Source organism: Prionailurus viverrinus, chromosome C1 (genome assembly GCF_022837055.1).
Source record: "Prionailurus viverrinus isolate Anna chromosome C1, UM_Priviv_1.0, whole genome shotgun sequence".
In the NCBI taxonomy this organism is placed as follows: domain Eukaryota; kingdom Metazoa; phylum Chordata; class Mammalia; order Carnivora; family Felidae; genus Prionailurus; species Prionailurus viverrinus.
Window position 1 is genome coordinate 208,755,941 of NC_062568.1, and position 15,199 is coordinate 208,771,139.

The window sequence follows — 15,199 nt, forward strand, 5'->3', positions numbered from 1 at the left end:
CTTTGTGTCAGTGCCCCTCACCTCCAGTCCCTTGTAACTGTGTGAGTCAATATTGTGTCACAGATCAACGTTGTACCAAGGGGTTAGGGTGGCTGCTTTTTAACAGCCTGTAAGTCAGGCTGAGGTTTGGCAGAGACCCTGCTGGCACCTTCCCACCTGATTTTCTCTCCCATTTTTGATTCCTTCTCTCTCCTGTAGCTTCCCATTTCCTCTTACACCCCAGGCCTTTCTCATCCACTGGCCCCTAAAGTGACTTCAGCTAGAGGAGGTGGGAGGAACCACTCTGGGGTCTCACATCCTTCCTTCCAGCTTTGGGATTGGGCCGTGGTTCACTGCACTAGTTGCCCTTCTGAACTGATAGAGAGCATGTCACGCTGACAAAGTATTGAAGGGTGACAGTGACTTGCCTTGGCTTCTGTTCTGTATTTTCTCATAGGAGGACCAGCGTCAGATCAGTTTTGTATCCGCACAGGTCTCTTAATCCCCCACTGGGTGTCTGGGTTTGTTCCCTCCAGCCAGCCAACACCAGAAGATCAGTAGAGATAAGTGACTTTCCAAGTCGGGAGAATGGGAGATAAAGAGCAGGAGCCAGGAGCTTCTCGGATGATGACCTCAGGGGCTCGGGACGCTCCGGTCACCACGGGGACAGTTGTAACCTACATTTGTAGAATAACATGTGACAGACAAACAGGTCAGAAATCCAAGGGCATTGCCTACATTTTCCCTTGTTCAGTTACTGTCTCATGGAACTGGAAAGGGGGTGAGGTGAGCTTGTAGATTTGCCTGTGCTCGTCCTTGGTGGCTGGCTCCTGGCCTCCCTTGGCCTGGGGTCACGCTTCATCTGTTAACTATTGGCAGTCACTAGCATTTTGCTGAGTGGCACTTGGAAAGACTGGAACCTATCCACAGCTCCAAGAGATACATGCTATGGACCTGTGGAAGCCAGTCAGAAGTTCCTCTGAACCACAGGCTCCTTTAAGGGTCTGGCAACAGCTGCGGTCCCACTTCTTAGAAAATGCACAGGCATAGAATCCAACTCTGAGCAGTGAGCACTCAACACGCGCGGGTTACTTGCTTTGCAGAAGCCGTTTCCCCACTTAAAACCTGCCCCCTTCTCTTCAAACTGACTTCTCATCGTGTTCTAAGGCCATTGCTTCTGGGGGGTGTTTTAATGAAATCTCGTCTAATGGGGTGCTCGGCAATCACAAGAGTTTGTCGCCTAGTATCTGTGCTTATCTCCTTCAGTCTCTCCAGCACTGGCCTTTCCAGCTAGATGGATCTCAGGTCACCGGAAAACAGAATCTCTCGCTCTGGCTCTGGCTCTGGCTCTGGCTCTGGCTCTGGCTCTGGCTCTGGCTCTGGCTCTGGCTCTCGGCTCCTCCATTCACAAAGCAGTGAGCCTTCCGTGAGACTAAGTGGTGCTCTGGCCAAGTGGCTCCAACCTTGGGGTACGAGTTGCTCCCAGGATGACTTCCAGGATACACTGGTCCACCAAGTTGATTGTCCACAGGATTGATTCAGTTAGAGAAGATCAGTGTGATCTAGGCACTCTCACTGCTTTAAGTGTTTTTGGGGTTTTTTTCCTCTAATTCCAGGTGAAGATACTTTATCTTGGGATGTTTAAGAAATTGGTCTTTGTCAGCCAGGGTTAACCAAACGTGGCACAGGGGCAGCAGAAGTGCCCCTTTTTAATGGTTGCATTTGGGTTCATATCCCCTTGCTGTATTTTTTAAAAAGCTGTCTTGCCTGCCTTTCTGCTGGGCCACGAAAAGCTTAAAGACCGACCTTGTGGGGCACCTGGGTGGCTCAGTCGGTTAAGCCTCCCACTTTGGCTCAGGTCATCATCTTGCAGTTCGCTGCTTCGAGCCCCGCTTCGGGCTCTCTGCTGTCGGCACAGAGCCCGCCTCTGCTGCTCTGTCTCCCTCTCTCTCTGCCCCTGCCCAGCTCATTCTCTTTCTCTCTCAAAAATTTAAAAACGAAAGACTGACCTTGTGACATGTGGCATTTCATCTCTGCATCAGTGCCCCTGTGTACGTGGCCCTCGGGCGTCACCTTCAGGATTTTGTACCAGCTTGTCCCACTGTGGTCACTCAGACCGGGTGGAGGCCGTGGGGCAGTTCTCCTGGGTTTGGGGAGAACTCCTTTTTTCCTGACCCCGGCTCCCCACCACCTGAGCACCTGAATTGTTGGGGTTTTTTGGAGGGGGAGAGGGGTTGTTTCTGGAATAGCCTAAGTGGCCAGGCGTTCCCTTGTCACACCTGTATGATTTCAGTGCAGTGCGGTGAAGAAACCATCTGTGCGCACACACGGTTAGCGGGCAGGGATTTTCCCTTTTCTCGGTTTATTGCTGTACCTCCATGCTGGCGTCTGGCACATGGCAGCTACTCAGCAGGTACTTGTTGAATGAATGAATGTTCTAGATATCTAGAGGTTCTGCTCCCCTGGGCTGAGGGGACAAGTCCAGTCCCCCTCACGACTCAGGAGCAAAGCGTCCTTTGCGCTCCTCCCCGGCACAGCCGATCCCAAGTAGCTCCTGCTCCTGGCAGAAGAGGGCGCTGCAGGGCAGGGAGAAGCCATCCCGAGCCCTTCGTCACCGCCGGCCCTTCTCTCCCGCAGGGGGAGCTGATCACCTTCTATTACTACTGGAAGAAAACCCCCGAAGCAGCCAGCTCCCGGGCCCATCGCCGGCACCGCAGGCAGGCCGTGTTCAGGAGGATCAAGACCCGCACCGCGTCCACACCCGTCAGCACGCCCTCCAGACCACCCTCCAGCGAGTTCCGTAAGTGCGGGGCTGCTCGCTGTCCCGGTTCTGGGCCTGCACTCACAGGTGTCCTTGTCGCAGAGTGGCTTGGGGACACCATGTGTGTGGTGCAGGCGTATGAAACTTGCGCCTGGATGTAGCACTGACTTGGGGGACTTGGGAGGAGAGGTTCATAAATTATTTATGCATTTAAATTTTTTAAGTAAATTCAACATCATTGTAGCTTTTTATAAAAACGTAAGTCTTGACTTGTCCTGGGGTGTTTTCGATAATTTCAGAGGAGATTTCCCACTTCATGGCGGGTGTTCTGTGTGAGTTACTGCGTTGGTATTGTGTTGGCAATAAGATGCACATTTTCTTCTTTTTCTCCTCTTGGTCCCAGTGTAATATGCAGAATAATTTGATGTTTTCTTAACCTTTTTTTTTAAATTATTTAAAAAACTTTGATTTTAAAATGTTTTGTTTTTTGAGAGAGAGAGAGAGCAGGTGGGAGAGGGACAGAGAGAGAAGGGGACGGAGGATCTGAAGTGGGCTCTGTGCTGACAGACTGACAGCAGTGAGCCCGATGCGGGGCTCGAACTCACAAACTGTGAGATCATGACCTGAGCCGAAGTCGGACGCTCAACCCACCGAGCCACCCAGGCGCCGCAGATACCTTCTTAACCCGTAAAAGCTGGCGTGCAGCAGCGGGGCCGGTGGTTCTGTCCTGGCCCAGGGCGCTCCGCCTGAGGGTTGCTTACGTGGGACATGCAAACCAGAATCGACCCAGTAGGGCTGGCAGGGGCGGGACTCGGTGGAGGGGGAGCGCCTCGGGACGTCCGCATGTGTCAGGGAAAGCACTTGGGCGCACTTCGCCTGCTCCCATTCCCAGTTTGTGGGCATCAGTGCTCGCCACTCCGGGATGCGGGTGTGACGCCAGTCCCCCGAAATACGGTAGGGCAGACCCTCGGGTACTTCACCCGAGTTTTCGTTCTGATCACCGGCCCTGAGGAATTCAGAGTGGGCCTTCGTGAACACTGCCCCTTCCAGGTGACACTGGTGGCTCAGAGCCTGGGGCAGGCCACGGGTCACAGGTGGTCCCGGTCTTGGCCAAGCATGATGGTGTCTCCCCCATCCCTGTTGTGTTCCCGCCATGCCCAGTGGACCTGAGTTCAGCCAGCGAGGATGACTTTGACAGTGAGGACAGCGAGCAGGAGTTGAAGGGGTACGCCTGCCGCCACTGCTTCACCACCAGTAAGTGGGGGTCTGTGGGAAGGTGGGGGGGGGGGGGGGTGGCGCTTTCGCCGAGGCAGGCCAGGTTCAGGCGCTTCCAGGTTCGGAACGTCTCGTGAGTCCAGTTGAAGACCTGCCAGGGAGTCACTGGCTTGACGTCCGCATCGTGCTTCAGGGTTACTTGAGAAAAAGCAGAAGTTCGTATTTGTTGTCACTCCCCTGTCGAGCAGTCAGTGTGGTCGGGGCGGAGGCGGCGGGTATTCCTGAAATCCTCTCCCGCCCTGGGAGGGAGCGGCGGGTGTCTGTCCGAGCCCACGGAGGGGCCCCCCACCCGCACCCCTCTTGCCTCACGCAGCCTCCAAAGACTGGCACCACGGGGGCCGGGAGAACATCCTCCTGTGCACGGACTGCCGCATCCACTTCAAGAAGTACGGCGAGCTCCCCCCCATCGAGAAGCCTGTGGACCCCCCACCATTCATGTTCAAACCTGTCAAAGAGGAAGACGATGGGCTCAGTGGGAAGCATAGCATGAGGACACGGCGCAGTCGTGGCTCGGTGAGTCCTCGGGCAGGCGACCTGGGCCGCTTCGGGTTACTAGGACACCCGGGCTTGTGCCTCCCGGGAGGCTGGGAGGTGACCGGTTTTATGTAGAGGACCAGCCTCCTTGAAGGAGTGATTGGCCCAAAAATACTAGTTCTGTCTGTGGGTCTGGGAAGAGCCTCTGTTCTCTCCTTCCCTCCCTCGTGTCGTCGTCGGGGAGTCAGTGGGCTGTGTGTCCTGAACTCAGCATCAGTTTCTGGCTCAGTGCGTGCTCTCCAAGTCCCTCAGACCTGCCTCTGGCCCCTGAGCCAGACACCTGCAGTGGCCGTGTCTCTGCTGCCTAAACTTGCAGCTGCCTTTTTTTTTTTTTTTTTTTTTTTTAATAAGTATTTGATCCAGTTTTGGAAACTTTCGGTACATTTTTGTCCTCACTATATAGCCCTTTTCATAAAGAGGTTTTGGTTTCTAGGTTGGAAATATGTCAGCAGGGCCTTTGGGAGTGAGAGTTCTCACTAGGGATACCGCCAGAGTCTTCCCCCGTGGCCAGCCTCCCCAGCGGCCCTTGCAGGCCTGTAGAGGGCACCGTCCACCTTCCTCTGACCTTAGCATCTTGTCAAGGCTGCCGCACCCTGGCCACCCAGCACATGGACTGGCGTGAATCATTGTATCCCCATCTCCTCTGAGTCCCATGGCTTTGCAGAAATGAACCGAAGTGCTTGGTGGTTTTAGGAGCTGAGCCACATTATTTGTCGGTTTATCTCTTTGGGTCATTTCCCATCCTGTCAGATGAAATCAGCAGGTGTTTGGTTTGGGCAAGGAAGTGGGCAGTTCCGTGGAACAAACAGGAAGGGTGGGGTGATTTAAAGCAGACCCTGTGTGTGATTGCCATTCTGGAGAACCTGGCAGAGTAAACGGCCCTCGCCAACTTCTGCCCCTCGGAAAACCTCGCTCGTTTCTACCTCACAGCATCCAGGACCATCCCTGGAGATGAGCATTTTAAGTTAAAAACTGCTGTCTCCTCCGTGTGAACCCACCCATTCACCCCTCGTTCCTCCCTTCAGTCTGCATTGACCCCCACACCGTGAGGAGAAGCTGCAGGTGCCCGTCGCTTGCCAGGCACCCTGGTCTGGGATTTGCCACAGGGCAGGTGTGTGGGTCTGCTCCCGAGGCTCCAGCATGTATGCTGGGCCCAGGTGGCCCACAGCAGAGCCTGGGGTCCAGTCTCACCAGCCTCTGGTCTGGGTGGGCAGATGTCTACACTGCGCAGCGGTCGTAAGAAGCAGCCAGCCAGCCCTGATGGTCGCGCCTCGCCGATCAATGAAGACATCCGCTCCAGTGGCCGGAACTCACCCAGCGCTGCCAGCACCTCCAGCAATGACAGTAAAGCAGAGACAGTGAAGAAGTCGGCCAAGGTGAGGTGCCTGTCACCCAGGGTAGCGGGGGCTGCTTGGGCCTGCCCCCTCATTAACACCCCAGGTTGCTGGAGTTGATGTTCAGCTCCCTCAGACATGGGGCTGCGGGTCGTTCCTGGAGCCGCCCTGGGCATCAGCATTGCCTGGCCTAGGGCTGTGGACTGGGGTCTGGGGTCTGGGGTCTGGGGTCCAGGGCCTGGACAAAGGTGGTCCGCTGCAGCTCCCAGCACTGAACTTCAGGAGCCGTCTCTGCCTCAAGTTTCCCAAGGCCTCGGAGGCAAAGGGTAGGGTGTGATTAGAAAGGCTCCCTCCCCCCCAAAGCCAAGTTATTTCCACCCCCAGATATTTGTTTTCTCCCGGCCTCAGCTGGTCCCTTCTAGAACTTTCTTGCTTCTGGAGATGGAGCTCAGAATACAGGAGCAAGGTGTCAGCAAACCATTGTCGTCTCTCCCGGGGCTGAGGGACCCCCTCCCTCGGCCTGATGCCCCTCATGGGCTTTCCCACTGCAGAAAGTGAAGGAGGAAGCCTCATCCCCCCTCAAGAGCACCAAGCGCCAGCGGGAGAAGGTGGCCTCCGATACAGAGGAGGCCGACAGGACCAGCTCCAAGAAGACAAAAACCCAGGTGAGCTGTGCAGCCTAGCCACAGGGACTGTAGCTCAGGGACTGCTAACACCCCCCGAGAAGCCCTGAGCCCAGGGTCTCCCTGGGGCACGGCAGGGCCCTGTCTCCTAGGGAGGGACCTAGAGCGGCCTCCGACGCCAGCCGGACCAAAGGAGGACCTGAGGTCCCCGGGGCCAGGCTCACCGCCTCGTCTGCACGAACCTTTGTTGTGCGCCCGGCACGAGGCAGAGAGAGCCCTTGCCCTCCGAGAGCTTCATCCCTCCCGTCTCCGGCCCTAGGAAATCAGCCGGCCCAACTCACCATCCGAAGGCGAGGGAGAGAGTTCTGACAGCCGCAGCGTCAACGATGAGGGCAGCAGTGACCCCAAAGACATCGACCAGGACAATCGCAGCACGTCCCCCAGCATCCCCAGCCCCCAGGACAACGAGAGCGACTCGGACTCTTCGGCCCAGCAGCAGATGCTACAGGCCCAGCCACCGGCCTTGCAGGCTCCCAGTGCGGCCACTCCGGCTCCCTCCACCGCCCCCCCAGGGGCCCCCCAGCTCCCCGCACCGGGACCCGTGCCCTCTGCCACTGCGGGCCCTCCCCAGGGCTCCCCCTCAGCCTCCCAGCCCCCCAGCCAGCAGCAGGCCCCAGCGGCTCCCGCTCCCCATGCGCACATTCAGCAGGCACCCGCCCTGCACCCACAGCGGCTGCCCTCACCCCATCCCCCGCTGCAGCCTCTGACCACGCCGGCTGGCCAGCCCTCCGCCCCACCCCACGGCCAGCCCCCGCTGCATAGTCAGGGCCCGGGCGGCCCCCACAGCCTCCAGGCCGGGCCCCTGCTGCAGCACCCAGGCCCCCCTCAGCCCTTTGGCCTCCCTCCCCAGGCCCCTCAGGCGTCAGCTCTCCCTCATGCCTCCCTGCAGCCCCCAGCCTCGCAGTCAGCACTGCAGCCCCAGCAGCCTCCGCGGGAGCAGCCCCTGCCGCCGGCCCCCTTGGCCATGCCCCACATCAAGCCCCCACCCACCACGCCCATCCCCCAGCTGCCCGCCCCACAAGCCCACAAGCACCCGCCTCACCTCTCAGGGCCCTCGCCCTTCTCCATGAATGCCAACCTCCCGCCCCCACCGGCACTGAAGCCCCTGAGCTCGCTGTCCACGCATCACCCTCCCTCGGCCCACCCGCCTCCCCTGCAGCTCATGCCGCAGAGCCAGCCCCTGCCCTCCTCCCCTGCCCAGCCCCCAGTGCTGACCCAGAGCCAGAGCCTGCCCCCTGCCGCTCACCCCCCAGCAGGCCTCCACCAGGTGCCTCCCCAGCCCCCATTTGCTCAGCACCCCTTTGTCCCTGGGGGTCCCCCTCCCATCACTCCCCCCGCCTGCTCCTCCACCTCCACCCCACCCGCGGGGCCTGGCCCTTCAGCCCCGCCACCCTGCTCTGCTGCCGTTTCTTCGGGAGGCGGCGTACCCGGGGGGACAGCCTGCCCGCTCCCCACCGTCCAGATCAAGGAAGAGGCTCTGGATGATGCCGAGGAGCCCGAAAGCCCCCCGCCCCCGCCCAGGAGCCCGTCCCCTGAGCCCACTGTGGTGGACACCCCCAGCCATGCCAGCCAGTCAGCCAGGTACCGGCTTCCCCGGAGCGTGGGCACAGCCAGGGCAGGGACAGGCTGGGCGGCTGGGGCAGGCGGAGGCCCCGGCAGGCCCCATCGAGAGATGTGACCCTTCTTCAGGTTCTACAAACACCTGGACCGTGGGTACAACTCATGTGCGCGGACGGACCTGTATTTCATGCCTCTGGCGGGATCCAAACTGGCCAAGAAGAGGGAGGAGGCCGTCGAGAAGGCCAAACGGGAGGCTGAGCAGAAAGCACGCGAGGAACGAGAGCGCGAGAAGGAGAAGGAGAAGGAGCGCGAGCGGGAGCGCGAGCGGGAGCGGGAGGCGGAGCGAGCGGCCGTAAGTTGGGGTCCCCCAGGCCCGTGGGGTCCCTCTGCAGCCCCGCTCGGGGGCTCACTGTCTCAGCTACACTCTCGACGCCCGCGGGTGTTAGCTTTTCTCTCAGAGGCACAGCCCCGGCTGGGGCACGAGGGAAGCTGAAAGCGCAGAGCAGGCTGTCCCAGCAGGGTCCAGACCGCGTGCTCGCGGCCCGAGCCTGTCCCCGGCCACGGTTGGGGCTGGCCCCTGGTGTTGCGGAGGAGGGACCAGGTTGGCTGGTCGGCACAGGCCGGCAGCTGGGCACCCGCCGCTCACACCCCCGCCCCCTTCATTCAGCAGAAGGCGTCCAGCTCAGCCCACGAGGGCCGCCTCAGCGACCCCCAGCTCAGTGGTCCCGGCCACATGCGGCCATCCTTCGAGCCGCCACCAACCACCATTGCTGCGGTGCCTCCGTACATCGGGCCCGACACCCCCGCTCTTCGGACTCTGAGCGAGTACGCTCGGCCCCACGTCATGTCGCCCACCAACCGCAACCACCCCTTCTACATGCCCCTCAACCCTACCGACCCCCTGCTGGCCTACCACATGCCCGGCCTCTACAACGTGGACCCCACCATCCGCGAGCGGGAGCTCCGGGAGAGGGAGATCCGGGAGAGGGAGATCCGCGAGCGGGAGCTGCGGGAGAGGATGAAGCCGGGCTTCGAGGTGAAGCCCCCGGAGCTGGATCCCCTGCACCCAGCCACCAACCCCATGGAGCACTTCGCCCGGCACAGCGCCCTCACCATCCCCCCCGCTGCGGGCCCCCACCCTTTTGCTTCTTTCCACCCGGGCCTGAACCCCCTGGAGCGGGAGAGACTGGCCCTGGCGGGCCCCCAGCTGCGGCCCGAGATGAGCTACCCTGATAGACTGGCGGCCGAGCGGATCCACGCTGAGCGCATGGCCTCGCTGACCAGCGACCCCCTGGCCCGCCTGCAGATGTTCAACGTGACTCCGCACCACCACCAGCACTCACACATCCACTCGCACCTTCACCTCCACCAGCAGGACCCCCTCCATCAAGGTGGGTGCCCCCCGGGCCGGGCTGTGACAGGGTGCTGTGGGCTGAGCTCTGGTTGACAAGGTACGGACCAGACGGGCAGAGCCGCTGTCCAGAGGCGGAGGCAGTTCTTTCCCGAAGGAATCCTCAATTCCTGACAGACCTGAGGACGTTCGGCATCTGTCTGGGAATCCTCACCTTGCGGTCTCCTGGTTAAAGCTTCGTTTCTTGGTCCTGTGCCTCCGGTGCCAGGGATAGCAGGGAGCAGCCTGTGCTCACTGAGGCAGGTTCAGGGCGGGAGGTGGGGCCTTGGAGCCCAGGCGAGGCCATGGGACGCCAGGGAGGCTCTAGGGAATCTTTGAGTGAGAACTTAAAAAGAACATTCCTTCTGTTCCCCACTGAGGGGCGGGGCCTGGGCTTCTGCTGGCTCATCTGGTCAGGACCACCCGGCTCTCTCTGTCCACCCTGGGAACGAGAGCTCCCCCAGGCCCGCCGACCCGCCAGCTGGGGTGAGGGGAGCTGTGCCTGCACCGGGGCACCGGGGCCTGCCGTGGGCTCCTGTGGCACAGCCCACGTGCAGGACTCCCAAGCGGGTAGACCTGCCTCCGGACTAGGGAGGAGGGTGACAGATGGAGCAGGACCGGAGGTGGGGAGGCCTGCACCTTCTTTCTACCTGTGCGCCCAGCCCCGATGCAGGGAGCCCGGACTCCGTGCACGAGGATGGTTCTGGGCAAGCCGAGGAGCTGTCACATTTACCCCATAGTCCTGACGTCTGGAACTTCATTGCCGCCCGGCATGGGCTAAGCTCCGTGGCCGGTAGATGTGTCCTAATGCCGCTTGAGGACAGGCAGTCGTTTGTTCATACAGCATTCATCCGCTTGGCAGATATTTGAGTGCCTGTGATGTGTCGGGCACAGTTGTCAGTGTTGATAACGGCCCTACGCGCGTTACCTTCCCAGCCTAGAAGCGGTCAGTCAGCGTATCTCGGAGTGTGAAAAGCAGCGCGTGTTCTGGAGGACGGCAGAGCAGGGACAGGGAACAGGGGAACTGGGGGCAAGGTTGCTGTTAGAGAGGAAAGCTCGCCAAGATGGCAACTTTTGAGCGGGCTCGACGGTGGGCAGGGACGTCCGCAGGGACAGGGCGAGCAGGGGCACCTGGCCTGAGAGGAGAAAGCGGGGCTTAGTGAGTCTCACCCCGCCGGCTTCTGGGCAGAGGGCCAGGGAGGCAGCTCTGGACAGCGTTGCCAGTCCGGCTGGCAGCTGGGCGAGAAACGCTGGCTGGACCCGAGCGGCCCTCGGGTTCCGGTGGACCTGACAGGTGCAGGGCAAGCCTGGGGTGTTGGGCTGGGTGGGCTCTGATGACATGGGGTCCTCGGCAAGACGGTGGCGGGGGTGGGAGCAGGGGGGAGACTGTGCCTCTAGCCATGCTCAGGAGTGAGCAGAGGGGCTGTGTGTGAATAGCCGGCTCTTTACCTCCCTGTTGCTTTCTGGAACTTTACTGCGGGTGGGGGTGAGGGCAGCCACCGTGGGTCAGGACTTTTGGTGGCCCTGGTGGCCGGGAGCCGGCCGTGGTGAGGAGGAAGCCACCGGTAGTCACGGCCAAGGAGGGCAGACACGGAGAGAGCCCCGGCGCCCCGCACCACCCGCATCTGGACTTCTGCCCCTCTTTTAGGTTCAGCAGGCCCGGTGCACCCGCTGGTTGACCCCCTGACCGCTGGCCCTCACCTGGCTCGCTTTCCCTACCCTCCCGGCACCCTCCCCAACCCTCTGCTTGGACAGCCCCCCCATGAGCACGAGATGCTTCGTCATCCAGTTTTTGGTAAGAACGCACCTGGGGAAGGAGGGGTCCAGGTCCAAGGCGAGAGTTGGGTTGGTATCTGATGTCCCGTTCGTTCATTCCCTCATCCACGTCTTCAGCAAATACCCGATGATGTTTCCCAAGAGCTGGTGGGGGGGGGATGGGTAGAGATGCATAAGAGCCAGGACGAGGGCAGTGCGACGTGAAGGAACAACAGAGGTGCTGAATTTACATTGAGGGGTCAGAGCGGACCTCTGTGAAGAAGAGCCTGAGTCACGAGGCCTGAGGACGAGGGAGCATGTATTCCGTCCGTGTTCCTCCAGCCTCCACCCCTGGGGTCAGGGGATCGCAGGGGCAGTACCTGCTCCCCGGGTCCCTGCGGGGGAAGCAGCCCTCCTGCTCCCCGCCTCGGGAGGCCATCTCCTGACCTGACCTCCTCGCCAGCCTCATCCCGGCCGCTCCCTTGGCCCCTCTGTCTCAAAGGCCGTTCTGTGTCTGGCAGGTACCCCCTACCCCCGAGACCTGCCTGGGGCCATCCCACCCCCCATGTCTGCGGCTCACCAGCTGCAGGCCATGCATGCCCAGTCAGCAGAGCTGCAGAGACTGGCCATGGAGCAGCAGTGGCTACACGGACACCCCCACATGCACGGTGGCCACCTACCAAGTCAGGAAGATTATTACAGGTGAGGCGGGGAGGGGCCGGGAGGGAGGGAGGGCCTCACTGTCTGAGCCCAGGCTCCCACCTGTCCCACCTGTGGCCACTGACCCAGCCTGACGGTCGCCCCTCCTGGCCGTGCCCACCGTGTGCTTCACCCATTTCCACAAAGGCCACGCTCCCCCGCCCCCCATGGCTCTGCGGGCCCCGGCCTCTTGGCCCTGGAGGGGACTCCCAAGGAGCCACCTTGACGGGAGGGAGACGAGGGGAGGGTCGGCTGCACGGGAGGCCACTCTGGTCACCTGGACCCTCGAGCTGCATGCCTGGTCGCACCTGCCCAGGCCTGGTGCTGAATACTTTCTCCCTTTTTTCCCTTTCTAGTCGACTGAAGAAAGAAGGTGACAAGCAGTTATAAGTTATTTATTTGTTAACGCTGGCTGTGGAAACCCCAATTCTTGGGGGGAGAAACAGGACTTTTTACATACAATACGAGCTACAGAAGCAAAAAGAATATCTTCTAAAGATTTCTTTATATATTTAAAAACCCCACAACTAAAAATGTTATCAGCATAATAGTGTTTGTTTGTAGAGAGAATACCTTGAGACTGGTTTGGGTCTCCCTGCATGACAGTCCCCCAGAAACTTAGTGAGTCCTGGACTGGACTGAACATTCAGAAAACTTTCCCTGCAATCTTGGGGTTTGGCTTTAGTTTTCTTTTCCTTCCTTGATTTCTTGGTAGGTGCTAGAATCCAGTTCACACCCTTCACTGTGTGTGCAGACACACTCAGCCACGTGTGTCCCAGAGCCCACGAGGTCTGCAGATAGGTGGCATAGGAGTTTGGAATCCAAGAGCTATAATTTTTAAAAAAACTTTTATTTTAATACATTGTAGGAAATCTTCATAATTTGAGAAAGTTCTGCAGCATGGCTTTTTACGTCTGTAAATAAATAATTTTAGAACGGCATTTTTTTTCTTCCACAAACTATTCTGATCTATTTTTTCCAGCCATGTCACTAATTGTGAATTCCTACCAGCTATTGACAGAATACAGAGTTGATTTTTTAATAAAAAGTTATATATAATTATCCCTTTAATTAAAGGGAACAGATGGGCGTTACTAATTACAAACGGGCAGGAGCTTGGGACGAGGTTTGGTCGCAGCAGTGGGCATCCAGGGGTTTGCAGGGACGATGTTACAAACCGTTTCTTTGTTTTGCTGCCTTGATTTTCACTTCTGTCTGTTCCTAGCTTGTGCTTCGCCAGAGGTGCGGATATTTGTTAGATCGAACCTTTTTTATTTTGTACCAGGAGCGCCGGAGTTAAGTGTCCACCTTGTTCTGTCTCCACGGGATAGAAAGCACATGTTTCTGTGTGTCTGACTGTAGATTTCCTTATACATTTCTATGCACACACATTTGGCTGTTCTGGATGAACTGCCTTCTTAAATACTCTGACAATTTCGTAAACATTCTAGAAAATTCAACAAGAAAACGATTCCCTACAAATAGCACACGCTCGCCAAAGGAATCTGTTAGAAACTTCCCCTGTTGGGTGTCATCACTAGGATCTTGCTGCACGGAGGCCAGGCCACCCCTGCCGCACGGCTTGAGGCCGCTTTTGCTTGAGGGAGGCCCGGAGCTGGCACGGTTAGGGGCGGGGACGCCGTTTGAGTCCCACTCTTGCTCTCGTTCCTGGTCGGAATGGCTTCCTTCTGCCTGGGCGCTGCCCCTCTGAGGGCTCGGGCTGCTGCTCTGCAGGGGGCCCGCCTCTCCTTCCTAGTTGTGGACGTGATGCACTTTCTCCAGAGCGGGGCCGGGCGTGGGGGGTGTCTGCGCCTGTTGATGAAGTGTTCTGTCGGGATGTGACCTTTCCCCGTTCCTCTCCCCTCAGGCTGGGAGTCACATCCAAGAGCTGTGGGATGACAAGAGCACGTGTGGGTCGGTGGATGTGGGGCGTGTCTAGGGCTGGAGCCGAGTCGGGGGTAGGAAGAGAGGCTGGCGCTTTGACCCAGAAGCCAGCAGGTGTGAGCTCAGATCCAGGTTCCGGATTCAAGCCTGCATCAGGGCCATTTCCAGTTTCTGTTAAAACTACGTCTGGTTTCGGTCGGGACAGATAGAGGATTGTTTTGTCTGTTGCGAATGTTCGTGGTTCTCTCCTTTGATTTTCCTCTCATTCCATTTCTGCCTTAACTTTAGCTCCTTAGAGGGGAGGCGAGCTCAGATGAACCCTGTGTCATCAGACTTGGGGCCGCACGGGCACGAGGCACTTGTTTCCTCCGGGGGGCGGGCCGGCTCTCCTGCAGCCCCTGCCCCGCTGCCCCCACCTTCTCTGACATCTTTGGTTTCCTCTTGGTGGCACACAGTGCCTGCCATTCAGTTAAACCTTTGCCGCCTCTCTGTGTCCTCCTCCGTTTTTCCAAAGAAGAGACGGAGTGAAGTACTCGGAAGTCTCTACTTGAAAACTGTCTGCAGGCGTTTTCTTGTTCGGTTTTGGTTCTTTCCCATATCCCAGGGTGAAGCACTGAGATTCTTCCACTTAAAAACCTGCAACCCGAAACCCTCACCTGGTCAGCTGCACTTGGTTTAGGAGGCCCCAGACCTGCGGTGTCTTTGAAGCCCGACCCCTTGGTTTCCTTTTGGATTTTCCTTCCTTCTGTTTGAAGTTTGGTTTTGCTTTTCTGTGTTTTGTACGTATCTTGTTGAATGTTGTCAAGATTGAGCTTTGTTTCACTGCAGGAGCAGAGTGTACATTCTGATTTGCTACGTTTATATATATCTTGAAGCTAAATGTATATATGAGTAGTTTGCCATGAGATAACACAGTGTAAACAGAGTAGACACCCAGAAATCGTGACTTCTGTGTTCTCTCCATTTTGAGTCTTTTGTAATTTTTTTGAAATATTTGTGGACATAAATAAAACCGAGCTACACTACAACAGCTGGGTGTTGACCGGTGGACTGTGTCTCATTCCTGGGAGCGGGCGGGGAGATTGGCAGTCGCCCTCCACCTAGGTCCCCCAGGGCGGGCAAGGGGCGGAGGGGAGCGCCCGGTTCCCCGCCATTACTGGCACGCGGCTCGCCTGCCCTCCAAAGCAGCTTCCGGAAAGATTCCTGTCTGCCATGCCTGGTAGGAAGGGCAGGGTTTCTCTGGCTGAGTGCTGCCAGGGGCTTGCTCCAGCCTGACTGGCTGCAGTGAGCTCACCCAAGCAGCAGAACGGGTCTGGGGGTGATGGCCCTGGGACCAGGAGCAAGC

General features: G+C 58.6%; 1 protein-coding gene across 7 annotated transcripts in view; it reads left to right on the top strand.

Annotated features, from left to right (window-relative positions):
• Window positions 1–14,882, top strand: part of RERE (arginine-glutamic acid dipeptide repeats) — a 422,701-nt gene extending 407,819 nt beyond the window's left edge. For 6 of the 7 annotated variants that reach the window (XM_047872880.1, XM_047872879.1, XM_047872885.1 and 3 more), the window contains 11 exons: window positions 2,617–2,779; window positions 3,902–3,994; window positions 4,329–4,528; window positions 5,764–5,925; window positions 6,435–6,548; window positions 6,826–8,147; window positions 8,256–8,478; window positions 8,794–9,517; window positions 11,165–11,311; window positions 11,793–11,973; window positions 12,327–14,882. In XM_047872880.1, the coding sequence (XP_047728836.1) occupies window positions 2,617–2,779; window positions 3,902–3,994; window positions 4,329–4,528; window positions 5,764–5,925; window positions 6,435–6,548; window positions 6,826–8,147; window positions 8,256–8,478; window positions 8,794–9,517; window positions 11,165–11,311; window positions 11,793–11,973; window positions 12,327–12,360 (3,363 nt within the window). In that variant the 3' untranslated portion in view covers window positions 12,361–14,882. The remainder of the gene's footprint in view (window positions 1–2,616; window positions 2,780–3,901; window positions 3,995–4,328; window positions 4,529–5,763; window positions 5,926–6,434; window positions 6,549–6,825; window positions 8,148–8,255; window positions 8,479–8,793; window positions 9,518–11,164; window positions 11,312–11,792; window positions 11,974–12,326) is intronic. The other variant, XM_047872883.1, reaches the window with a different exon arrangement.
• The last annotated feature ends 317 nt before the right edge of the window (window positions 14,883–15,199 follow it).